The 24,978-nt window shown below is 51.0% G+C and overlaps 1 protein-coding gene across 2 annotated transcripts; it reads right to left on the bottom strand.

The window, feature by feature from the left end:
• Nucleotides 1-998: 998 nt before the first annotated feature.
• Nucleotides 999-23,203, bottom strand: ADCK2 (aarF domain containing kinase 2). 2 transcript variants are annotated; one of them, XM_004046348.5, is made up of 8 exons: nt 21,842-23,202; nt 21,345-21,491; nt 16,827-16,955; nt 14,987-15,082; nt 8,887-9,138; nt 6,401-6,529; nt 5,313-5,366; nt 999-1,457 (listed from the first exon to the last, which is right to left on the bottom strand). In XM_004046348.5, the coding sequence occupies exons 1-8, from the start codon at nt 22,772-22,774 to the stop codon at nt 1,317-1,319; spliced, it is 1,881 nt and encodes a 626-aa protein (XP_004046396.3). In that variant the 5' UTR covers nt 22,775-23,202; the 3' UTR covers nt 999-1,316. The 2 variants fall into 2 exon arrangements, with proteins under 2 accessions (XP_004046396.3, XP_018886680.2); XM_019031135.3 differs by lacking the exon at nt 8,887-9,138 and having other exon boundaries at nt 21,842-23,203.
• Between the last annotated feature and the right edge of the window lie 1,775 nt (nt 23,204-24,978).

Raw genomic sequence — 24,978 nt, 5'->3', positions numbered from 1 at the left:
CAAGGGGCTGCGTGACCAGCTGGTGTTCTCCCTCCCAGCCATCTGGAGCCATCCCAACCCCTCTCTGCCTGCTTTGAATGTCCCCTCAAGACCTGGGAAGGAAAAAATAACATCACCTCCTTGAAAAAAACTGCACCAAAGGAATCTCTGTCCACCTAAACCATACTGCTCACTAAAAGACAGGAATGAGGAACTTTATCCTGGAGAAGGAAAGAATGGGAGAAACTAGTCCTGTAGTCAGGGCAGGACTCTCGGAGAGCGCAAGGGCTTGACTCCATTCGCTGCCTGGTGGTCTCTAAGACGAGCCACATAATCTATGAAGGTGCAGGGATAAACTGTGATTTTACCTAAAGAAAAAAAAAAGAGAAATTAAGCTTTACAAATATCCCCCCTCCAGGCTGACCCCGGGCCCCTCCTAGTCAGCCAGCCGGCCACATCAGCTCAGCTCTGAGAAGAAAGCCTGTGGTTGGGCCTGGCAGAGAGGGGCAGGTGGTGGTCACTGCAGGTCTGTCCCTGGGCGCTGCCATGGAGAAGAGGACACACTGGTTATATTAACTCTGTTCATATTCACCAAAATTAATGCCTGCAAGTGGACAGGCGCAGACACTGTGGCAGAGAAACTGTAGTTCCAGACTAGCGTGTGAACCCGGGGCCATGTTAAGGAAGTGGCCAAGCCGTTCTGCTCAGGTCCCCGGTATGTCAGCCACTTTCATCAGTTTTGTTTTACCTTGTAATAAAAGTTAGCAAGGAGTTGGCAAAATCTATTAAAAATTACCAAGAAGATAATTTGAAGTACAGTGAAATTTGCCCTAAGTGTATATTATGCTGGCAGGTGGCACCTGCATGATATTTATACATAAAGAGTGTGTGTGTGTGTGTGTGTGTGTGTGCACATGCCATGGATCAGTAGGACTTGATGGCATTTTCTAACCTGAATATCAAAGTCTGGGAACTACCAGCAGTACCTATCTGACCAGGGAGTATAGCGGGTCAAGAAATGAGAAAAACAGGAAAACAAAATAAGTTTATTCGTCCTCCTCCACAGAACATTTTCCCTGAAGGAGAGTGTCCCTGGCACCTGGCCCAGCTTCCACAATGGAATGGATAGGCCCCTTCCCTCCTTTTACTCCCTAATTGGCCCAAAGCTTTTGAACAGACCCTCAAACCAAGCAGAGGAAGCCATGGTGTGCCTTCCACCACTGGAGGGTTACATTTGAAATTGGTGTCCCAATTTGAAAACGTCCCAGCTGCCATAGGAGAGGCTCTTGGGAGTGGCCTCCAGCTCTTGACAAGGGCCCACAGAGGCCACTGCCCCATCACAGGGGGCACACTGGGCCCGTGAGGAGGAAGGGCCTCGCTGCCTCCAGGATGTCCAGTTTGGGGTCCAGTGAGCGGCCAAGCCCCTCCAACACCATGATGGCAAACACAATGGAGGCAAAGTTGCTCTCAAGCTTTACCTGGAACAGAAAAACAGAACAGTTCATCTCAGAACCTGCTGATACAGGGACGTGTGTTCTGGATAATCACCTTGCTGTCCACTCTCAGCCTCCCTCAGACCTGCCCACGGGATGTTTACCATCTACCTGACATTCTCTTCTCTACCGCGTCATCTCCCCAACCATCTCACCTACTCGCCCAGCCTCCCATCTACTGGACACACTAAGGAAAAATCTAGGGGTGCGGAATATACTTTTCTAGGTTTGTGTCCATGTGTGTATGAATGAATGACCAAATAAATCTTTCACACACATCCCAGAAACTATACATTTAAATACAGGGAATTCTTCAAAACCTACAGTAACCTTTATGTATGTATGTATTTATTTATTTATTTTAGAGACAGGGTCTCACTCTGTCACCTAGGCTGGAGTGCAATGGCAAGATCGTAGCTCACTGCAGCCTTGAGCTCCTGGACTTCAAGGATCCTTCTGCCTCAGCATCCTGAGACTGGGACTCTTTTTTGTAAACAGAGGGTCTTGCAATGTTGACGAGGCTGATCTCGAACTCCTGGCCCCAAGCAGTCCTCCCACCTTGGCCGCCCCAAGTGCTGGGATTATAGGCAGGAGCCACGTCAGCTGGTCTACAATAGCCTTTTTAAGAGACAACACACAGGCCGGGCGTGGTGGCTCACTCCTGTAATCCCAGCACTTTGGGAGACCAAGGCGGGCGGATCATGAGGTCAGGAGATCGAGACCATCCTGGCTGACACAGTGAAACCCTGCCTCTACTAAAAATACAAAAAATCAGCCGGGCATGGTGGCAGGCGCCTGTGGTCTCAGCTACTCGGGAGGCTGAGGCAGGAGAATGGCCTGAACCCGGGAGGCGGAGCTTGCAGTGAGCCAGGATGGCTCCACTGCACTCCAGCCTGGGCAACAGAGTGAAACTCCGTCTCAAAAAAATTAAAAAAATAAGAGACAACACACCATTGACTGCTCAAACAGGGTACAGTTGTCCCTTCAGAGCCAGATTAGTAGTAATAGCAATTGACATGGATTCTTCAACTATTCTTCAAAAGTATCATCATTATCCCCATTCTATAGAGAAAGAAGCTGTGGCTCAGAGAGGTTCAATGACTTGCTCAAGGCCACTGAGTGAGGAGGAATAGAGCCAGATGTAAACCTAGAAGAACAGGAATCTGCTTTTTAAGTGGACAGAAGGTCAAGAAATGGAAGGTTGAATCATGGGAAATATTCTTTGTTAGAAATTAAAGAGTATTTGTCTCCGTTAAGGGCTGGAAGGTTGTCGGGGTCAGGCGGATCCAGAAGCAGCAGCATGCTCCCAGGAGCAGCTTGTGGAGTTCCAGCCTGGCAGATTGGCCACACAGGCTCTGGTCCAGGTGGGAACCCAGGGCTCCAACACCTCTGGGAATGCTTTCATTCTGAAGCTGGGTGGGGGGTTCTTAGTGTGGATTAGATTCCTTTATCTCTATGTTATTGTCAAATACTTTATTTAAAAAAATTAAGTGCTACCTGAATAGATATTTCTTCTAAGGAAGATATATTATACAAATGGCCAATTGGCATATGAAAAGATGTTCAACATCATGAATCAGTAGAGAAATGCAATCAAAACCACAATGAGACATCACCTCACACCCATTAGGATGGCCACTAAAAACAAAACAGAAAATGACAAGTGTTGGTGAGGATGAGAGAAACGACCCCTTGTGTAATGTTGGTGGGCATATAAAATGGTACAGCTCCTATGGAAGTTCCTCAAAAACTAAAAACATACCATATGATCCAGAAAACCTACTTTGGGGCATATGTTTAAAAACTGGAAAGCCAGAACACAATGTATAGACCTTACTGGCTACATTAAATGTTTTTAAAACTTTTCTAAAATTTGAAAGTAGGATCTTGAAAAGATATTTACACATTCATGTTCACTGCAGCATTATTCACTATAACCAAGAAGTGGAAGCAACCCACGTGAACATCAACAGCATCAACAGAATAACAGGCCAGGCGCGGTGGCTCACGCCTGTCATCGCAGCACTTCGGGAGGCCAAGGTAGGTGGATCACTTGAGGTCAGGAGTTCGAGACCAGCCTGGCCAACATGACGAAACCCTATCTCTACTAAAAATACAAAAATTAGCTGGGCATGGTGGCACTTGCCTGTAATCCCAGTTACTTGGGAGGCTGAGGCACGAGAATTGCTTGAACCCAGGAAGTAGAGGTTGCAATGAGCCAAGCTTGCACCACTGCACTCCAGCCTCGGTGACACAGTGAGACCCTGTCTCAAAAGGAAATCCTGTCACATGTTACAACATGGATGAAACCTGGGGACATTATATTGAGTAAAACAAGCCAATCACAAAAGGACGGTATACTTTATAATTCCACTTATATGAAATATCAAGAGTAGCCAAAATCATGGAAACGTAAAACAGCATGGTGGTTCCCAGGGCCGGATGGAGAGGGGAATGGGGAGCTGGTCAATGGCTATAGAGTTTCAGCTCTGCAAGATGAGAAAGACCTAGAGATCTGTTGCACAATGCTACACTATGCATCTGGAGAGGGTTGGGGGGTTAAATTTTATGTGTTTTTCATCACAATGAAAAATTTGTAAATGTTTTCAAACTTAAGTGCCTAGTGAAGTGCTTGGAGTGCAGTAGCTGCCCTAGGCCCTCTGTCTCCTCTTCCATCCTGGGAACAGCAGCAGCAGCAGCAAACACTCAAGGCCCCTCACCCACCGTGCTGGAAACTGTGTGGGGAGCAGATGCTCAGAGTGAGCCACGGAGGCGGGAGGACCCAGCAGCAGGCGGGGGCTTGGCCCACATGGCCACAGGTGAGCTGCTCAGCCTCTTGGCTTTGGTGCCTGCCTCTTGGAACACTGAGGGGATAAATTGGTTACTAACAGATGTCATATAGTTAAGTAATGCAATGGAAAAGGCCATCTTCCAAAGAGGTCCTCCCTTCTCCACCTTCAACACTGCTTGTCCCTGGCCAGCAGCCTTAGTTTAAAGAGTGCCGGAGACTAGGCTCCATGACAAGGCGACAGAGCCGGGGCACAGGCTAAGATGAACCATGAGGCCAGCTCCCTCTAATGGACTACAGCAGCCAGGCAGGGGCCACAACAGTCCCGCTAGGGCCTCTGAAAGCACCAGGACACGAGGCATGACCCTCTAGAGCGGCCTCTGGACCCCAGGACTTCATTCCACCAGGAAAGAGCTAAGCATGACTTACATTAACACAAGCATCATGAATGTGAACCAAGGAGGGAAAGACATGAAAAGCCAGAGGTAGGCTGTTTCTACATTTTTAAATACACTTTTCTACATTTAAATGTCACAGATACTTAGACTGCACTGACTTGACAGATAAACAGACTAACAGCTACGAAGCACTTGTTGCAAATGGCTTGTTACTAAAAATGCTTTCAAAATATATAATAGGCCGGGCACAGTGGCTCACGCCTGTAATCCCAGCACGTTGGGAGGCCGAGAAGGGTGGATCACCTGAGGTCAGGAGTTCGAGATCAGCCTGGCCAACATGGTGAAATCCCGTCTCTACTAAAAATACAAAAATTAGCCAGGCGTGGTGGTGGGTGCCTGTAATCCCAGCTACTCAGGAGACTGAGGCAAGAGAATCACTGGAACCCAGGAAGCAGAGGCTGCAGTCAGCCGAGATCGCGCCACTGCACTCCACCCTGGGCGACAGAGTGAGACTCTGTCTCAAAAAAAAGAAAAAAAACAACAACAAAAAACAAGAACCATATAATAGAAGCGTCTCCCACCACCCTGTGTCCTCCCATTCCTCCCTGCCCCGTCCTACCTTCCCCAGAGACCTCCCCTCTGAATGGCCCTCACCTTGTGAGTCATCAGCAACTTAAAGACACTAGAGAGAAGGCTGGACACATGAAGCTGGAAAAACAAAATAAAGGCTAATGCAGACCACAGATCCTTCCAGAACCGCTCATTTCCCACCACCCCCACACTCTCAGCCCCGGCATCCCACCCCACTCCCCCACCAGGGCACACATACACCAGTCAGCACAAAAGGGACCATCTGACAAACTCTGAAAGGACTCCTCCAGCACAAGCCCAACTCCACCTCAAGACTCGGTCACAGAGGCCTTTGGAAGACAAGCCTTTGAGCCCCACCCACCCCATCCCTGAAGCAACCACAAAAATCACACCTGCCTATAATCCTAGCACTTTGGGAGGCCAAGGCGGGCGGATCACTTGAGGTCAGGAGTTCGAGACCAGCCTGGCCAACATGGTGAAACCCCATTTCTACTAGAAATATAAAAATTAGCCGGGTGTGGTGGCAGGTGCCTGTAATCCCAGCTACTCGGGAGGCTGAGGCAGGAGAATCGCTTGAATCCGGGAGGTGGAAGTTGCAGTGAGCCGAGACAGCATCACTACACTCCAACCTGGGTGATACAGCAAGACTCCATCTCAAAAAAATTTTTTAAAAATCACACCTGGATAGACTATCGGCAGGGCCAGCGTGCCAGTGGCCACTCCTTGTCTGACCCATTCCTGCTAATGTGGCCATGAACTTGGGGATAAAACAGTCACATTTGCTAGAACTGTGTATAAAATACAAAGCAGGCTCTGGCTTGGGTTTAAATAAGGGACATGCGCATTGGGCACATCATTTGGCTGCTTGGAGACCACAGTCCTCCCTCCCTGTATGCTTGGCTGTCCCCAAATGAACAGCGACCCCTGGATGAGGAAGGAGCTGCAGCCTCCTAAGTGGCACTGCACAAGGAGGCCCCCTTGAGCACAACGGACTTCACTGGGGCTCCTCATGCCTGGAAGATGTGGGGTGGTTCTTTTTCTGCTTTAAAACTCACACCCCTCATAAAGAGGTCTCCCTTAGACCCAGGATCTGCTCTGCCCCAGGCCAGGTATGGACTCCCCGGCCCCTGTTCCGCAAGTGACCTGCCCACCTTCTCCAGGGTGATGGTGTTCTTCCTGGCCTGGGTCACCAGCATGGCCATCTCGGTTTTGAACCCCTCCACGTCCCTGCACTCGCTGGCCCGGGCATGATGCAGGATCAGCTCAGCCACTCTCTGGCCCTGGAAGATGCAACAGAAAAGGGACTTGGAGTGGAGCTAGCATAAACCTGGATGCGGTGCCCAAGCGTCTTTCTCATCTCAGCAGCTCCACCCTGACTTTTCTGGCATCTTGCTTTTGGCTCTTCCTCCTCGGGCTGTGACCTTTTCCCTTTGCCCACACCTATAGGGAGGAATGCCCCCACCCCCGCTGCACTGCGCCTCAGTGCTTAACCTTGGCCCAGGGGACACTTTCAAACCAGCTGCAGGCCCCAGCTTTGGGTTTGCCCTCTCAGAGGCAGGGACTGCCCTGCATTTTGCTGTTTAAAAAAAAAAAAATTTTTTTTAAAAAAGAGCCAGATGCAGTGGCTCACACATGTAATCCCAGCATTTTAGGAGGCCAAGGCAGGTGGATCACCTGAGATCAGGAGTTCAAGACCAGCCTGACCAACATGGTGAAACCCCATCTCTACTAAAAATACAAAAACTAGCCGGGCGTGGTGGTGGGTACCTGTAATCCCAGCTACCTGGGAGGCTGAGGCAGGAGAATCACTTGAACCCGGGAGGTAGAGGTTGCAGTGAGCTGAGATCGTACCACTGCACTCCAGCCCAGGGAACAGAGTGAGATTCCATCTCAAAAAAAAAAAATAATTAATTAATTAAAAAAAAAACAGTTCTCTTTTTCCCAGTGTTTTTCTTGCTGGAGAATTCTTTGCCAGCCGGCCAGAGGGCCTCCTCACAGTCACCCACGACGTAGTGCTTTCACTTGACTCTGCAGAGGCCTTGCCGAATGCCTTTTCTCTAAATAATCATTCTCAACCACTGCAGCCCCTCAGAATCACAGGGGAGGCTGCAAAAACTACTCATGTCCCCACATCGGACGTGCCAGCATGCTGTGCCCCACTTAGAGGCTGTGTTCTCTATGCTGTCGCATCTCACCAGCCTGCCACCTTGCAGCAGGTAGCACACACCAAGGGCAGCCATTATCTGGTCAAGAAGCCAGCATTCCTGCTGACCAGCTGGATGTTTGCTGGAGAAGGACCAGAAACTACTAACACGAAACAGCACTTGTTTCTTCCCACAGTCCCAAACCATCTGCCACTCAGAACTGGCCTGATTTGCACCCAGCACCTGCTAATAGAAAGCCCCTTAAGGGCAGCCTCGCCTCCTGTCCTCCTGCCTCCCTCCACTCGTTTCTGGCACACTGGCAAGTGTGAGCATTGACAAGAATGGCCAGGCTAAGGAGACCTGTCCTGTTTCAAGACAGAGACATTCTGGCTGGGCGCAGTGGCTCACACCTGTAATCCCAGCACTTTGGGAGGCTGAGGCAGGTGGATCACCTGAGGTCAGAAGTTCGAGATCAGCCTGGCCAACATGGTGAAACCCCATCTCTACTAAAAATACAAAAAGTGGCCAGGCATGGTGGCATGTGCCTGTAATCCCTGCTACTCAGGAGGCGTGGCAGGAGAATTGCTTGAATCCAGGAGGTGAATGTTGCAGTGAGCTGAGATCACACCAAGGCACTCCAGCCTGGGTGACAGAGCGAGACTCTGTCTCAAAAAAAAAAAAAAAAGACAGAGACAGAGACAGAGGCATTCCCCAGAGTATAAAAGATTCACCCCCTGCCCAGCCTGTAGTCCTAGCTACTCAGGAGGCTGAGATGGGAGGATGGCTTGAGGCCAAGGCAGCCTGCGCAATATAGCAAGACCCATCTCCATTAATTTTTTGAAACTTTAAAAAAAAAAAAAACTAAGATCTCACTCTGTCACCCAGGCTGCAGTAGAGCAGTGCAATCCTAGCTCACCACAGCCCCAAACTCCTGAGCTCAAGTGATTCTCCCACCTCAGCCTCCCAAGTAGCTGGGACCACAGGCGCACACCACCAAGCCTGGCTTTTTCTTTTTTTTTTTGAAATGGAGTCTCACTCTTTCACCCAGGCTGGAGTGAAGTGGCACAATCTCAGCTCACTGCGACCTATGCCCCCCAGGTTCAAGCAATTCTCCTGCCTCAGCCTCCCAAGTAACTGGGATTACAGGTACACACCACCATGCCTGGCTAATTTTATATTTTTAGTAGAGACAGGATTTCACCGTGTTGGCCAGGCTGGTCTCGAACTCCTGACCTCAGGTGACCCACCCGCCTTGGCCTCCCAAAATGCTGAGATTACAGGCGTGAACCACTGTGCCTGGCCTAGTTTCTTATTTTTTATAGAGACAGGGTCTCACTATGTTGCTCAGGCTGGCCTTGAACTCCTGGGCTCAAGCAATCCTCCCCGCTCAGGCTTCCAAAGTGCTGGGATTACAGGTCTGAGCCACCATGCTTCACCAGCTCTTTTAATTTAAAAAAATTCACCCCAACTTCTGTGGTCCCAGTGCGTCTCACCTGCCCCATCACCACAGCCATGAAAACTGCCCGGAAATTCCTCAGGTCAGGGGCCTGCAGCTCTGCCACAATGCCAGCATCCAGCAGCACCAGTCGCAGCGGGCACAGGGAAGATGGCACGGCCACCACCAGAGTGTCACAGATGTCCGCCTGCTGCAGGTGCACCTCCTGACTCAAGGACAGGCTGTCGGCACCCTGAACCAGGATGTTTCCAGGGTGAAGGTCTGCATGGACAAAGTTATCCACAAATATCTGGAAGGAGATCACAATGCTCATGAGTGAGTCACCCCTACAGCACCACCAACCTACAGAGAAAGAAAGTTGCCAGGTGACAATAAGCTCCCAGCAATCTATCACAGCAGCAAAGAGGTGCATGTCCTATAGACCCTTCTTGTTTAGATGTCAACTCAGAATTTGTACAAGGATGAGCTAAGTGAAAGTTTTCAAGAGAAAAATTATTTTCAAAGTAAAAAGCATTTTTAAAAGATTATAAAGGGGCCGGTCTCAGTGGCTTTACACCTATAATCCCAGCACTTTGGGAGGCCAACGAAGGAGGGTCACTTGAGCCCAGGAGTTCAAGGTTACACAGAGCTATGATCATGCCACTGCCCTCCAGCCTGGGTGACAGCAGGACCCTGTCTTTTAAAAATAAATAAATAAGGCCGGGTGTGGTGGCTCACGCCTATAATCCAACACTTTGGGAGGCTGAGGTGGGCGGATCACTTGAGGTCAGGAGTTAAAGACCAGCCTGGCCAACAAGGTGAAACCTCATCTCTACCAAAAATACAAAAATTAGCTGGACATGGTGGCACATGCCTGTAATCCCAGCTACTCGGGAGGCTGAGGCAGGAGAATGGCTTGAACCTGGGAGGCAGAGGTTGGAGTGAGCCGAGATCGTGCCACTGCACTCCAGTCTGGGCGACGGAGCGAGACTCCATCTCAAAGAAAATAATAACAAAAATAAATAAATAAATAAAATAAAAAGTCTAAGGCCAAACTGCATTTGAAAGGCCTTATTTTTACTTTATGATTTGAATCATTAATATTCTAACTAAAATAATTAGCTATTTATTAAAGATTTTCCCCAAACCTCTATGTTCTTTAAACTCATAGAACTGCATTTCTTTAAAAACAGCTCATAAATCAGACTGTCCCTCCGTTACTTCAACCTGTCCACATCAGTGAGGTGTGAGAGCGAGTGCCACTAGCAGCCACATGCACACAGAGCCCTTCTGTGGAGGAGGACACAGTTCTCAGGACATACTGGTATGCAGAATTAGAGGAGCAGGAAGGACACGGCTTTGAACCTGCTAAGCTGGGCAGCAACCCCCAGGGATTGTGTTGGATTTGGCACGGCTTGTGGAACAGGAATCAGCCTCCAATAACCGGTCATCTCGGAGGTCAGGGAAACCCCAGCAATCCTTCCACGGGGGATGAGAGGAGAGACCAAGGCAGGAGCAGAGCAGCTGCTGGTGGACGGGCTCTCAGGGACTGCTTCCAGCTGACACGGGGCCCCAAGCACTGTAGATCCCCTCCTCCCTGTAAATCCAGGCCATAGACCCCATCCCTTATGGCAGCAGACCATGAAGGGACTGTCCTAGTCCAGACTGTGGCTTTGGTAGGGATAAGGGAAGCTGCTACCGGTGTGAAAATCCTGGGACCTGGGGGGCTGGGACCTGCACACCTGCAGGACATGGTCACCAAAGGCTGGGCTGACCCTCCAGCGAAGCTGGTGCCTCCTAAGTAGGTCACTATTCTTGGCCCTGGTATACATTTTTTTTTTTTTTTTCTGAGACTGAGTCTCACTCTGTTGCCCAGGCTAGAGTACAATGGTGCAATCTTGGCTCACTGCAACCTCCACTTCTTGGGTTCAAGCGATTCTTCTGCCTCAGCCTCCCAAGTAGCTGGGACTACAGGTGTGCACCACCACACCTGGCTAATTTTTTGTGTTTTTAGTAGAGACGGGGTTTCACCACGTTGGCCAGGCTGGTCTCAGACTCCTGACCTCAAGTGATCTGCCAGCCTCAGCCTCCCAAAGTGCTGGGATTACAGGAGTGAGCCACCATGCCTGGCCTAGTATACTTTTAAAAATTCACTGAGCATAATTTAAGATCTATGCACTTTATTGATGTTGCTATAATTCAGTTGTTTTTTTTTTAAGTTTCTGAATCTTCTGGAACCTTGCCCTCAGCTCCGCCCAGGGTCTCATGCCCCGATCCTGACCCCAAAACTGGAGGCCCCTCATCCTCTCTCCACTCCTGGTGCTGCTTCATGCTGCTTCTCCCCTGGCTACATCCCTCTTGTGCCCCTTGGAGCCCTGTTCCTGTGGACAAAGTCCTCTTGCCACCGGGTTCTGACTGCAACTACTGAATTGAAACCTAGGTGTGCCTCAACAATCCTGCTTCTCCAGGAGCCAGAAGGGTGGGAGCTGCTGACTCCCCATCCCACAGGCCCTGGGGTGGAGTGGAACTGGGGTTGGAGTGGTGTCACCTGAGCCCACCCCCGCAACGGCTCTCAGCCTTCTGCATGTGCGTGTGTGCTGTCAGCCTGCAGGACTCCACCTGCTCTGAGCGCCCCTGCTGCGGGGACTCCAGACGTGCCTCCACCAACAGCTCCATCTCTGACTCCTCGATTCATTCTCCAGCTCTCACCACATGCCTGGGTCCTCCCTACCATGATTCTTCGCCTCTGAGACCTGGGTATTCTTCTTCCCTATCCGCCTCGACCCCATCGCCCATTCCTGTCATCCATCCCTTCAACCACTGTCCTCTGTCCCAACCACCAGAAAGTCCAGACCCCCGACAATCTAAGATCTTCTTCCTTTGCTCCTGCATGGGGGCTGCTAACAATGCTGGGTCACGATTACTGCCAATGAAGGCAGCCATAACTAGCGTGGCTTAGGACTCACTGCGGCTTCTTAGGAATTTCCACTCCTTTAACCATCATGGTGACCCTATGAGGAAGGCACTTCTTATCCTCTTTTGAAAGATAAGAAGCCTGACGACAAAGGTTAAGTAACTTGCCCCAGACACTCCTCTCTGCCCTGAGCTAGTAAACTGGAAGCTGAGATTTGAACTCAAAACAAATCCTGCTCTGGGCTCCTAACCCCCAGGCTACACTGCAGATAGGCAAAATACCCCTCTGCCTCTCCCAACACCAACATGGCTTGCCCCTCCTGACAACCATCCACATTTTCCAAGTAGCTCTTTCTAGTCCCAGGGCAGCAATTTCAAACCTCTGTGTTCTCTTTAAACCTCCTCTCCCGCGGCCCTCTGCATCCTACTCCCAGCAGAGAACAATGGCCCCTTAGTTCACAAGGAAATAGAAGGTTTCCCATGGAAGCACCATCAAATCCTGTCCCTGTGCCTGTAAGTTTCTCCATCCCTCCAGCCCAGGGTTTCTCAGTCTATTGCTAGGGGTGGGGACGGCTGTCCCTGCACTCTGGGGTGGTAAGCTCCTGGCCTCTTCCCAACAGCTGCCAGTAGCACCCCCAACCCCCCAACTATAACAACCAAGAATGTCTCCAGACATCGCCAGATGTCCCCTGGTAGACAAAACCACCCTGTTGTAAACCACGGCTCTGGCCTTTGTGAAACAAAGAATGCCCTCCTGATGCGGCCAGGCCCCTCTTCAGCTGGGGGGCCTTCAGAATCCTCGCTGGTAGACCCAGGAAAGACAAAACCAACCAAGAATTCTTAGGAGGTGGAAACCCAGGTTCTTAGGAGGAAGAATACCCGGGTCTCAGAGGAAAAGAATCATGGTAGGGAGGACCCAGGCATGTGGTGAGAGCTGGAGAACTTGAACATGTTTAAATGTCCAAGAATCAAAATCCACCTTCTGACTCCCCTGCCACTCGTCTCACCCTCCCACTCCAACTCCACACAGTGGACATGAGGTTGTGACATTAGGGCATTCCTCAGCATAAAAACCTCCTATGTCTCTTTATGTTTGTTTGTTTGTTTAGACGGAGTCTCGCTCTGTCGCCAGGCTGGAGTGCAGTGCTGTGATCTCGGCTCACTGCAATCTCTGCCTCCTGGGTTCAAGCAATTCCAAGTAGCTGGGACTACAGGCATGCACCACCACGCCTGGCTAATTTTTTGTATTTTAGTAGAGACAGGGTTTCACCATGTTGGCCAGGATGGTCTCGATCTCCTGACCTCGTGATCCACTTGCTTCGGCCTCCCAAAGTGCTGGGATTACAGGCATGAGCCACTGCGCCTGGCTTTTTTTTTTTTTTTTTTTTTTGAGAGAGTCTTACTGTATCTGAGGTTGGAGTGCAGTGGCATGATTTTAGCTCACTACAACCTCCATCTCCTGGGCTCAGGTGATCCCACCTCAGCCTCCCAGGTAGCTGGGACTAAAGGCATGCTGCCACCAAACATGGCCAATTTTTGTATTTTTTTTTTTTTTGTAGTGACAGGGTTTCGGCATCTTGCTCAGGCTGGTCTCAAACCCCTGGGCTCAAGCAATCTCCCCGCCTCAGCCTCCTGAAGTGCTGGGATTATAGGCGTGAGCCACTGCACCCAGCCAAAACTCTCCTATGTTTTAATCTGGGCACTGGGATGCTTTTTAAAAATTCACTAAGCATCATTTAAGATCTGAGCACTTTATATTTAAATATTATCGGAATTCAATTTTTTAAAGTTAAGGGCAAAAATCTTCAAAATGAACTTATCTGCCCCTGGATTAAAGTCCAAACTCTTTCACAGATTTACTAGACCCTTTGTGATCAGGCCCCTCTCACCTCCTCAGCCTCCTCTCACCTCCTCAGCCTCAGCAATCACTGCCCCCTCCTTCAAACTCTCTTCCAAGCCATACTAAGTGCATTCGTCTCTCCAAGAGCACCATGCAGTAGCTCACCCCAGGCCTCAGCAAAGGCTGTTCTCTCTAGACAACTCCCTGCCGCCTGTCCTTATGTAGTGACACCTAGACCTTCACACTGCAGCTGAGATGGAGCCACTTCCTGAGTGAATCCCTGGGTTAGCACAGTCTCCTCCAAAATGACCTTTTGGTACCCCGTACCTATCCCTATAAATCATTTACTTAGTTGTTGCCTGTCTTCCCAAGGAATAGTATGTCATGAGCATTGTAATTGTGTCTGTTTTGCTCACTGCTGTAACCCCAGCCCTTAATTCAGTGCCTGGCACCTAGCAGGTGCTCAATAAACATTTGCTGAACAAATGAGCAAAGCAGCATTTAAAATAAGATATTGTCTCAGCTGTTTGCTAAACTACAGGCAATGCTGGCAGAACTGGGTCATGGTCACCCTTCTTCCCACAGCACACAGAGCATGAGCCACTGACAAAGCACTTAAGAGGCCGGGCACGGTGGTTCATGCCTGTAATCCCAACACTTTGGGAGGCCAAGGTGGGAGGATCGCTTGATCCCAGGAGTTCAAGACTGCCCTGGACAACATAGTAAGTCCCTACAAAACAATTTTTTAAATTAGCCAGGTTTGGTGGCTCATGTTTGTAGTCCCAGCTACTCAGGAGGCTGAGGAGTGAGGAGGCAGGATCACTTGAGCCCAAGAGGTTGAGGCTGTAGTGCATGGAGATTTTGCCACTGCACTCCAGCCTCGGCAACAGAGTGAGACCCTATCTTAAAAAAGGAAAAAAAAGGCCGGGTATGGTGGTTCACACCTGTAATCCCAGCACTTTGGGAGGCCAAGGCGGGTGGATCATGAGGTCAGGAGATCGACACCATCCTGGCTAACATGATGAAACCCCATCTCTACTTAAAAAAATACAAAAAATTAGCCGGGCGTGGTGGCGGGCGCCTGTAGTCCCAGCTACTCGGGAGGCTGAGGCAGGAGAATGGCGTGAACCCAGGAGGCAGAGCTTGCAGTGAGCCGAGATCGCGCCACTGCACTCCAGCCTGGGCGACAGAGCAAGACTCCGTCTCAAAAAAAAAAAAAATAAAAGAGCTTCACAGACACCATGGCCATTTATGGTAGCCTCCACTCTTTCTAGACCAGACTTTCTCAACCTGGCGGCTTGCTGCTTCGCTCTCCTTCCCACCCAGATAGCCAAAGTCCCAGCCCACTCCCCATCTGCAAGCTGACCACATGCTGGGCCTGAGCCCGCTCCAGCCATGAGCTCACCATCTTCAGGAGCATGTTGATCCCCAGCCGTGCAATCTTCCTTTTCAAGTCCACGGGAATTCCTGCCTGCTGGTAACTGGACACAGGCACACTCTCCTTCAGAAAGACCAGGGAGAGAACAGCTTAATCCCAGCCAGCCTGTGATGCTGGCTCCTCCTCCCACGTGGCACCACAGCGCTGTCTTCTCACTTATTGGGAAGTAACCCAAAGAGTATTTCCTTTCCTAGAACCCGTCTGTCATTCAGCCATGTGCAGTGGCTCACACCTGTAATCCTAGCACCTTGGGAGGACTGCTTGAGCCCAGGGGTTCAAGACCAACCTGGACAACATGAGGGAGAACCACCTCAGCTCGGAAAGTCAAGGCTTCAGTGAGCTGAGATTGCGCCACTGCACTCTAGCCGGAGTGACAGAGACTCTGTCTCAAACAAAACAAAACAAAAATCTGTCATCCACACATTGATTTGAACTTATTTACATTCCCTTCTATAACAGCTATCAGAAGGATGACAAGTCACATAGGTTTATTGGAAAGGAAACCTATCAACTCTGCTACTGAAGATAAGAGATGTGATGTCCTGAAAAGATAGGGGTGGGCACCAGAGAGCTGGTTTCTGGGCAAGAATCAGCCAATGGGGTCTGGGCAACGTAAGGAGACCCCATCTCTACAAGAAAAAAAAATTACCCAGGTGTGGTGGCTAACACCTATAATCCTAGCACTTTGGGAAACCAAAGCAGGAGGATCGCTTGAACTTGGGAGTTTGAGACCAGCCTGGGCAACAGGGAGAAACCCAGGCTCTACAGAAAAATACAAAAATTAGTCGGACATGGGGATGGTGGCTCGTGCCTATGGTCCCAGCTACTTGGGAGGCTGAGGTGGAATGATCACTTGAGCCCAGGAGGTGGAGGCTGCAGTGAGCCGAGATCATGCCACTGTACCACAGCCTGGGCAACAGAGCAAGACCTTGTCTCAAAAAAAAAAAAAAAATTGTCAAAACAACCCATGGAGATAGATCTTGTTATCCCTAATTAACAAATAAAAGAACCAAAGCCCAGAGAGGTTAAGCAACTTGCTCAAGTTCACACAGCTAGAAACACTGTGTGGTTCATGTCACGTTCATGAGATTCCCTGAATCTCATATCACCATCTGTAAAGAGGAGGCTGGGCTGGGTGCAGTGGCTCATGCCTGTAATCCCAGCACTTTGGGAGGCCAAGGCAGGCAGATCACTTGAGGTCAGGAGTTCCAGACCAGCCCGGCCAACACGGCAAAACTCCATCTCTACTAAAAAATACAAAAATTAGCCAGGTGTGGTGGCACACACCTGTAATCGCAGCTACTTGGGAGGCTGAGGCATGAGAATCACTTGAACCTGGAAGGCGGAGGTGGCAGTGAGCTGAGATCATGCCACTGCACTCCAGCCTGGGCGACAGAGTGAGACTCTATCTCAAAAAAAAAAAAAAAAAAGAGAGAAGGCTGAACTAGAGTAGAGGATAGCTAGGGCAAGTGAGATGACACAAGGTTGTTCAGCACTTTCTCTGTGCGCAACTCCTCGTTTTGCATTCAGTGTGTCATTTACTCCTGAGACAATCCTCTAAGGCAGGTCACCAACTAATAAAATGGCAGAGCGGATTTTCAAATCTAGGGGATCGGGCCACACCCAGTGCTCTCAGCTACCTCACTACAACACTGCCTCCCCCCGAGGCCAACACATCCCAGCTCCTCACAGTTTTACAGACACAAATCCCATCCTCTCTCCAGACTGAAGCCTTTCTGTGGGCTGGAGACGGGCCCACTGCGAGTGGCAAGTGAAAGGTATGGCCAGGCAAAGCCACCACTCTTACTTCATACGTTTCCACCAAGACTTCTCTGGTGACAAAGGGGCGCAGAGGGGTGGGGAACTTGACGGCTTTCACATTCCTGAAGTTGACCTGGAAGTGTTCTAGATTCTGAGCTTCGTAACGCAGGTCAATCTACAGAGAAATGGACAGAAAGGATGAGGGCTAGTCTGGGTACAGGCACAGTGACATCTGCAATGCCAAGGAGCTAGCAAGTCATGAGATCCACCCCACCTTCCCCACCAGCTTGCCCCGCAGAACTTGCCCAGAAACTCAGGAGGCGACATCCGTGGGCTACAGCCTGCCCCAGCAATCCCAGATCTCTGTGTGAACTCCTGGAGGCTGCAGACAGCAGGTGCCCTGGTGGGCTTTGGGCTGCACTGCTTCTCCGCTACTCTCGCCCTTGCCACCCGCCTGCCTCACACCAGCCCATGAGTCCCTTCCCCGTCTCCCTGGGGTCTGGCTTCTCCAGGCCCAGCCCCCAGCCCTCTCTTTCCATTAGGGCCAGCGTGCTGTGGGCGCTTCCACACAGGGCTGCCCCTCCATCTCGCGGCAGCTCTCCACCCACCGCATCGACACTGCCACTGCTACTCTCCCCAACCACCACTCACCAGACCCAAAGGACCACTTCCAGGTTTATCATCAACCTCTGTGGGCATCCAGGGCTGGTGCCACTGCTGACCTGGCTCTCCGTGGTGGCTCTTCCCCCGGCACCTGCCCTTCACTCTCCTGGCACCCCTGCTGCCTCTCACTGTCCCGTCTTGGCTGGGTCTCCTGTACCCCCAGGAGCTGATGTCCTTTCTCCTGACTGAAGTGAGTGTGTGTGTCCCCTTGACAGCCACCAAGCCCTCAGCCGGCGCCTCCTCTGACAGCACCTTGATCCTCAGGTCAGACCTCAATGCCAGTCTCCAGAGTGATATATCCAATGACACCTGGATGTGGCCCGGTGGGAGCCCAGAGACCCTGAAGCTCTGTGCCTAAATGGAATTTCCCTTCACCATCCCCACGCACTCAGTCACCTTTGAGTCCCCAGATCATGCCTTCTCTCTTCCCCTCCGTGCACAGCAATGGCCCAGTGCCATCAAGTCTGCAGCCTCACTGCCCTCAGATCAGTCCCTGTCCCCCAATGCCACTCCCAAGGTGCATGACCTCAGGTCCAGTCACCTGAGCACAAACAGAGGTGCCTCGAGTGTGCTCCTTGACCCATCCTTCCTCTCCAATCCATCACCTGCATGGTGAAGTCTGCACTCCTTAGAATGGCATCCAGGTGGGTCATGATTTGGCCCCTACTTCTCTGTCCAGGTCCATCTCTCATGGCACCTTCCCCTGCCTTTTACCACCCAAGACCTGGCCTCACCCAACTCCATATAGTGCTCGACATCCCAGAGTGGCTAACACCCCCGGCTCTCCTCTGGCTTCTGTACTGCCTCGAATTGGAATGTTATTCCCCCACTTGGTCCAACTGCAAACACCAGTCATCTTTCAATACTCAGCTCAAGCTAAGGACACCAACCAAGTCCTCCTCTGAGCCCTGATGAACCATGCTGAGGTTCAGCCAGGCTCAGGTTCATTGCTTCCAGTGCCTCCCTCAGATACCAGATGGCTCAGTCCCTGACATAAAATTGCATAGTATTTGCATATAACCTATGCATATCCTCCCATATACGTTAAATCAGCTCTAGATTATTTATAATACCTAATACAATCTAAACGCTCTGTAAATCATTGTTAAACTGCATTGTTAAGGGAATAATGCAAGAAAAAAAAGTCTGTACATGTTCAATACAGATGCAACTATCATAGACCTAACTATATTTTTTATTGAATCCGGGGATACAGGACTCATGGACAGAGGGCTGACTGTCTTTCTTTTTTTTTTTTAGATGGAGTCTTGCTCTGTTGCCCAGCCTGGAGTGCAAAAGCGTGATCTTGGCTCACTGCAACCTCCGCCTCCTGGGTTCAAGCGATTCTCCTGCCTCAGCCTCTCGAGTAGCTGGGATTACAAGCGTGTGCCACCATGCCCGGCTAATTTTTGTATTTTTAGTAGAGACAGTGTTTTGCCATGTTGGCCAGGCTGGTCTTGAACTCCTGACCTCAAGTGATCCACCTGACGCCACCTCCCAAAGTGCTAGGACTACAGGTATGAGCCATGGCGCCTGGCCCTGACTGTCTTTCTTAGGGATAGGAAAGCTCACTTGTTTTCTTTGCTTACTAGCGTCTAACAGAGTTTTTTTTGTTTGTTTGTTTGTTTGTTTTTTTGAGATGGGATCTCACTCTGTCACCCAGGCTGGAGTGCGGTGGTGTGATCATGGTTCACTGTAAACTCTGCCTCCCAGATTCAAGCGATTCTCCCACCTCAGCCTCCTGAGTAGCTGGGACTACAGGCGAGCACCACCATGCCTGGGTAATTTTTTGTATTTTTGGTAGAGATGAGGTTTCACCATGTTGCCCTAACTGATCTCAAACTCTTAACCTCAAGCAATCCACCCACTTCAGCCTCCCAAAGTCCTGGGATTACAGGCATGAGCCACCGCACCCAGCCCTAACAGAGTTTTTAGTCACTGTTACATAAACTTATAAATGAATGGAGAGACACTCACACACTATACCCAGACCCACAACTCTAAGGTTTCCAGCCTAGGAGCATGATGGGACTACTGAGAGACGGAGACAGGCTTAGTAGGAAGAGCTGATTTTTAAGACAAATGGGGTGTGATTCAGAGATGTGAGTTTGAAGTGATGGAACCACATGATGTCTGTCAGACTTCCGCAAGGGGAACTGAAACTCAGATGAGTGGCAGGACTGAGAGGAATTAATGCAGAGATGGTTGTTGGAATCGATGCTATTTTCTCTGTTTTAATTTGCTTTTATTATCAAATTACATTGCTCTGTAGCTATGAATGTTTGTGTCCCCCCAAAATTCCTTTGTTGAAATGCTAAGCCCTAAGGTGATGGTATTAGGAGATGGGGCCTTTAGGAGGTGATTAGGTCATGAGAGCAGAGCCTGCATGAATGGATCAGCGCTTTTACACAAGAGACCCAAGACAGACCCCTTACCCCTTCTACCATGTGATGACACAGAAGGTGCCAATTATGAACCAGAAAGTGGGGCCTCACCAGACATCGAATCTGCCGATGCCTTGATCTGGAATTTTCAGCCTCCAGAACCTCGAGAAATACATTTCTGTTGTTTGTAAGCTACTTAGTTTATGGGATTCTGTCCGAACAGACTAAGAGACTTTCTAAACATTGGAATGAATCCCTAGGACTTAAAATCTTAAATCAGAGCCTCCAAACAAATACTCAGCAGGTTGCTTCTGAAAACCTCCCAATTCCTGCACTACCCAACAAGGAGCCAACCGGTACCTACGTGAAGCCCCGACCACCCCAGTGTGTTTGCTAAGTCTGTATCCTTATACAAAGGTCCCAAGGGCCCTGAGCATGAAGGAGGTCCTTGTTGACTCAATTGCCCTGGAATCAAAGCAGAACAAAGGCACAGTATGTGACTTTGCTAATTATTTTCTCACTCTGGAGTCATTGATTATGGCAGAAATAATGCTAGATGTTCTCCACCAGAATCATTTCCTTGGCACAAAGGAAGACTGTATTTCCCAAGCTCACAGTTACACTGGGCCCAGGCAGTTACAGCTCTGATCAGTGAACAGGAAAGAAGTGATGTTTGCCACTTCCAGGCCTGGCCACAAAATTTATTACGTGACCCTGCATGGCCTCTGCCTCCAATCCACACTGACCCCAGATGACACATGATGAAGGAGGCAGTGCCAAACTTGGGAAGAAATTGAGTCCCCTGAAACTAGGGAGTAGAGCTCCCTCTCCTGACCGTACGGTGGCTTAGTTCTGTCATCTCAGCACTTTGGAAGGCCGAGGAGGGAGAATGGCTTGAGCCCAGGAGTTCAAAATCAGCCTGGACAACATGGCAAGACCCTGTCTCTGTTTTTAAAATAATAAAATAAAGAGCTCCCTTTCTCTGCCTCAGTTCACCTGCATAGAACTTTGTTTTTTGTTTTTATTTTTCTTTTGAGATGGAGTCTCACTCTGTCGCCCAGGCTGGAGTGCAGTGGCATGATGTCATCTCACTGCAACCTCCATCTTGGGTTCAAGCAATTCTCACGCCTCAGCTTCCTGAGTAGCTGGGATTACAGGCATGCAGCACTACGCACAGCTAATTTTTGTATTTTCAGTAGAGACAGGGTTACACCATGTTGGCCAGGCTGATCTCGAACTCCTGGCCTCAAGTGATCCACCTGCCTGAGCCTCCCAAAGTCCTAGGATTACACGCATGAGCCACCACGCCCGGCCAGAACTTTGATATAAGCAAAAAATTAATTCGTTGCATTAAGCCACTGAGATTTGGATGTTCTTTATTAGCTAGTGTTACCAGCTCTAACACATCATATGAGTTATGACATACCAGAAAATTATTCATTCAACATTTACTAAGTAGCAGCTAATGGCAAGAACTATGTTAGGTGCTATTTACAGTTGAGGGGAGGAGAACTCACCTGTTGGACCATCAGCTTCTCAAATTCCTCCACAATCTCAGGCAAGCTAAGCCACTTGATGCCTGGCAAAAGTCCGAGGACTCGGCTGCCAATCTTCATCAGCAGCAGGTCCATATGCACCTGAGCGAGCAGGCCAGGGTGCAACACCTGTCAGAAAGAGGAACCGTGAGACAGGAGGAGAAACCCGCTGGACACATTTTACCCAGCCAGGGCTGGGTCCCACCATCCAAGCAAGAGCCAGGTGGCTTCTCATCAAAGAAAAGAGGACGTGGTCCCGACACCCAAGCAGTTAGTTCACTCCAGACTCAGTTCATTTTCCTCTATCAGACTATTCACACCGCCACTTCAAGCCAATAAATGAAACAGCTTGCATGAAATAAGCACTCAGATATTGGTCAGGCAAATAGAAATAAACGTGGGGGCGATTTGCATGGCGGTTGTTTCTGATCCGGGATAGCTCAGTGTGTAGGTGAGCTGTGAGCTCTCAGAACACTTACTTTCACTGCCACGGGGATGAGGTTGGTGGCCTCAGGTTGGCGGCCAGGCACCTGAGCCCGAGACACCCCTGCATTTGATCCAACCAGGTCAGCTTTAGGGAGGAGCAGCCTTTCTAGAAACGACTGGTCTGCGAGATTTTCTGGAGGTTTCCGGCCATTTCCAAGGTATCCAAAGAGCTCTCTCAGCCCACCGACTGCCCCAGTATGTGAGAAGGGCGGCAGACAGGAGGCCCTGCCAAGTCTCTGGACGCTGTCAGTCTCCAGGAAGGCAGTGTTGGCGTATGCTTTGTACACCTGGGCCACGCAGCCTGAGCCCACAGGTTCCCGGTTCTCAAAAGAGAGGATGCTCCCCCAGTCATCCCCAAAAGCCTGCCGAAGGAAGCGCTCAGTGTGAGTCCACGGGTGGGGCGTCACTCGGACATGCAGCTTGGAAAATTGGGCACAAAAAGCCTCCGAAAACAGATCGCGCCGGGTGCTGGCCCACTGGCCCAGTTTGATGTAGGTTGGGCCTGAGGTCTCGGTGGCTTTCAGAAGCAGGTGGAGCCAGAGGGTAGAGACGCTGGGAGCCAGGTAGGTGAGGGGGTAGAGGAGTAGGAGGGGGAAGAATTTCACCAACAGAGCGCCGGCGCGAAGCCAGAGGCGGAGATGCAGGAAGACGCCGCCCAGAGGTCCCGCTCGGGGGAGGCTCTCCGCGGGCCCCGCGCCAGCCGCCCCGCTGCAGCGGACCCTTCGCCGACCCAGAACATCAGGGGCCCCCTCACCCACGTCCCCGCACACGGAGACGACCTTGGGCAAAGTGCCCAGCAGAAGCCAGCAGAGCCTGGCATCGCGAGGGCACTCGGAGGGCCTCAGGAGGCTGAGTCCCTGTCTGAGCTCGAAGCACCTCAGGTGCGACAGGCAAACCCTGACGGAGACGCGCCAGGGCGCCACCATCCTCCCGAGGCCCGCGGCCCAGGCGGCCCGCCCTCCACTTCAGAGGCGCCCGCTCAGGCGAGGCTGCGGTGAAGCCGAAGCCCGGCCCTGCCCCCGCGGACGGAGCTGCCCATCTGGGCCGGATCCGCGCCCCGCTCCCGCCCGCACCTCGCCGGGCCTCAGGCCGGAGGCCCGCGCCCCGCCCGACACCCGCCGCGCCGCGCCGCGCCGCGCCGCGCGGAAGGGGCTGTCAGACGGCACCAACTGCGGAACGGGAGGAGCCAGGACCCACGCGAAGCCAGGCCCCGGGCGCGCGCGACCTGAGCGAGGGGGCCGCGCGGGCGGAGGTAGGGGCCGGGCAGCCGCAGGGTCACCGTGCGCCCAGGGACCAGTGTGAGATCGCTGGGGTGGCGGGCACCAGCCCAGGGCGCGGGCGCAGGCGGAGGCGGGGGCCGGGAGGGCGGGGCGGAGCGTGGAGGGCGGGCGGAGCGTCGGGGGCGGAGCGTCGGGGGCGGGCGGGGGTGCAGGTGCAGGGAACCGAGGCACCGGGCTGTGATGGAGTGGAGGGGCGCGGGAGATGGGTGGGACGGGTTCGGCCACTAGGTTGAAACCGCCATTGCAAAATTATAACAGATAATGAAAGAGATCTGACCTAACCAACTCCATCTTGCTTCTAACCTCCAAGCTGTCCTTGTTCATTCCTGGGCATTGGCTGAACTAACTTTGGGAGGAACTTAGTTTATACTTTATAGTTTAAAACAAAGATGATAACAGCCCTTTCTTAAAACAAACCTCCTTCTTGCCGGGGGAATAGACTGTCTTTGTAGGACTAACAAATTAACCAAAAGATTAGAAAGTATGGTTTAGGAGTCAGGCAGCAAGGCTACAATATTCTGACCCTCCCTAAACTGCTAATAAGATCAGTGCTCAAGATATTTTACAGACCCTGCACTTGATGGATCAACTGACACCTACCAGATCGATAAACCAGGTCATCTGATCTTAGGCCCCCACTCCGGAACTAATTCAGCACAAGAGGACAGCTTCAGTTCCCTAAGATTTCACCTCCGACCCAACCAATCAGCACTCTCGACTCACTGGCCTTCCCCCACCCACCAAGTTGTCCTTAAAAACTCTGCTCGGGGAGTAATAATAAAACTCCAGTGTCCCGCGCAGCCTGATCTGTGTGAATTACTCCTTCTCTATTGCCACGCCCCTGTCTTGATAAATCGGCTCTGTCTAGGCAGCAGGCAAGGTGAACCCGCTGGGCTGTTACAGGGTGGCCGGTGGGGGCAGAGGGCTGGGTGCTGGGCGGTGAGGGTCGCAGGGAGCAGAGGGTCGGTGGCAGAGGCCCGGGCAGCCAGGGTCCCTTGACCCGCCCCTTAAAGAGGACGGCGACCCCAGGCCAAGACCACCCTGCCCTTGAGTCTTGGGTCCTGGGTAGCAAAACGCAAAGGCACCCTCTATGTCCCCCTCCCCATGTCTGTCTTCCCACTGACTTCTTCGTATCTTTCATTATTCCAAAGAGCATGGCTGAAAAGTATGAAGGCAGGTTCTGAACACAGGTCCGCTTTTCAGCGGGGGTTGGGGGGGGTGGTGTTGGATGGGGGTAACTGGGCTGCAGGGGTAGGAATTGGATGCTGTGTCCTCGGCTGCATTAATTCGGCAATTGTGTTGGACCTTGGGGAAAGGCTCCGGAAAGGCCATATTCATTCATTCAATAATACTCATTGAGCCCAATAAATATTTCTTGAGCCCAATCTCATATTTGTCGAGCTCAATAATATGTGCTGATCAAGCTAGGTCATGTGCTGGACCGTGGGAAAGCGGACACAAATATCCTGCCCTTACTGGCTGAATACGTAATGAGGGGGACCCAACATGGGAACATATAAATGTGCAATTTCAATTTTTTTTAAAAAAACACCCATGATAAGAAATCAAAATGTGCAGTTTCAAAGTGTGGCAAAGCCATGCAAGAAATGACCAGGCACGGTGGCTCACACCTGTAATCCCAGCACTTTGGGAGGCCGAGGCAGGGGGATCACTTGAGGTCAAGCATTCGAGACCAGCCTGGCCAATGTGGTAAAATCCCATCTCTACTAAAAATACAAAAATTAGCTGGGTGTGGTGGTGCATGCTTGTAGTCCCAGATTATTCAGGAGGCTGAGGCAGCAGAATGGCTTGAACCCAGGAGGCAGAGGTTGCAGTGAGCCAGGATCGCA

This window comes from Gorilla gorilla, chromosome 6 (assembly GCF_029281585.2).
Source record: "Gorilla gorilla gorilla isolate KB3781 chromosome 6, NHGRI_mGorGor1-v2.1_pri, whole genome shotgun sequence".
NCBI lineage: Eukaryota > Metazoa > Chordata > Mammalia > Primates > Hominidae > Gorilla > Gorilla gorilla.
This window is presented reverse-complemented; position numbering and strand designations above follow the sequence as displayed.

What these genes read in the sequence shown, in the direction of transcription:
- ADCK2 (XM_004046348.5), bottom strand. Translation starts at nt 22,774, where the DNA reads ATGGTGGCGCCCTGGCGCGTCTCCGTCAGGGTTTGCCTGTCGCACCTG. An exon ending in TCATCCCCGTGGCAGTGAAA is followed by an intron (nt 21,492 to 21,841) that starts GTAAGTGTTCTG and finishes TCTTTCTGACAG; the next exon opens with GTGTTGCACCCTGGCCTGCT. An exon ending in ACACCATCACCCTGGAGAAG is followed by an intron (nt 5,367 to 6,400) that starts GTGGGCAGGTCA and finishes TTGTTTTTCCAG; the next exon opens with CTTCATGTGTCCAGCCTTCT.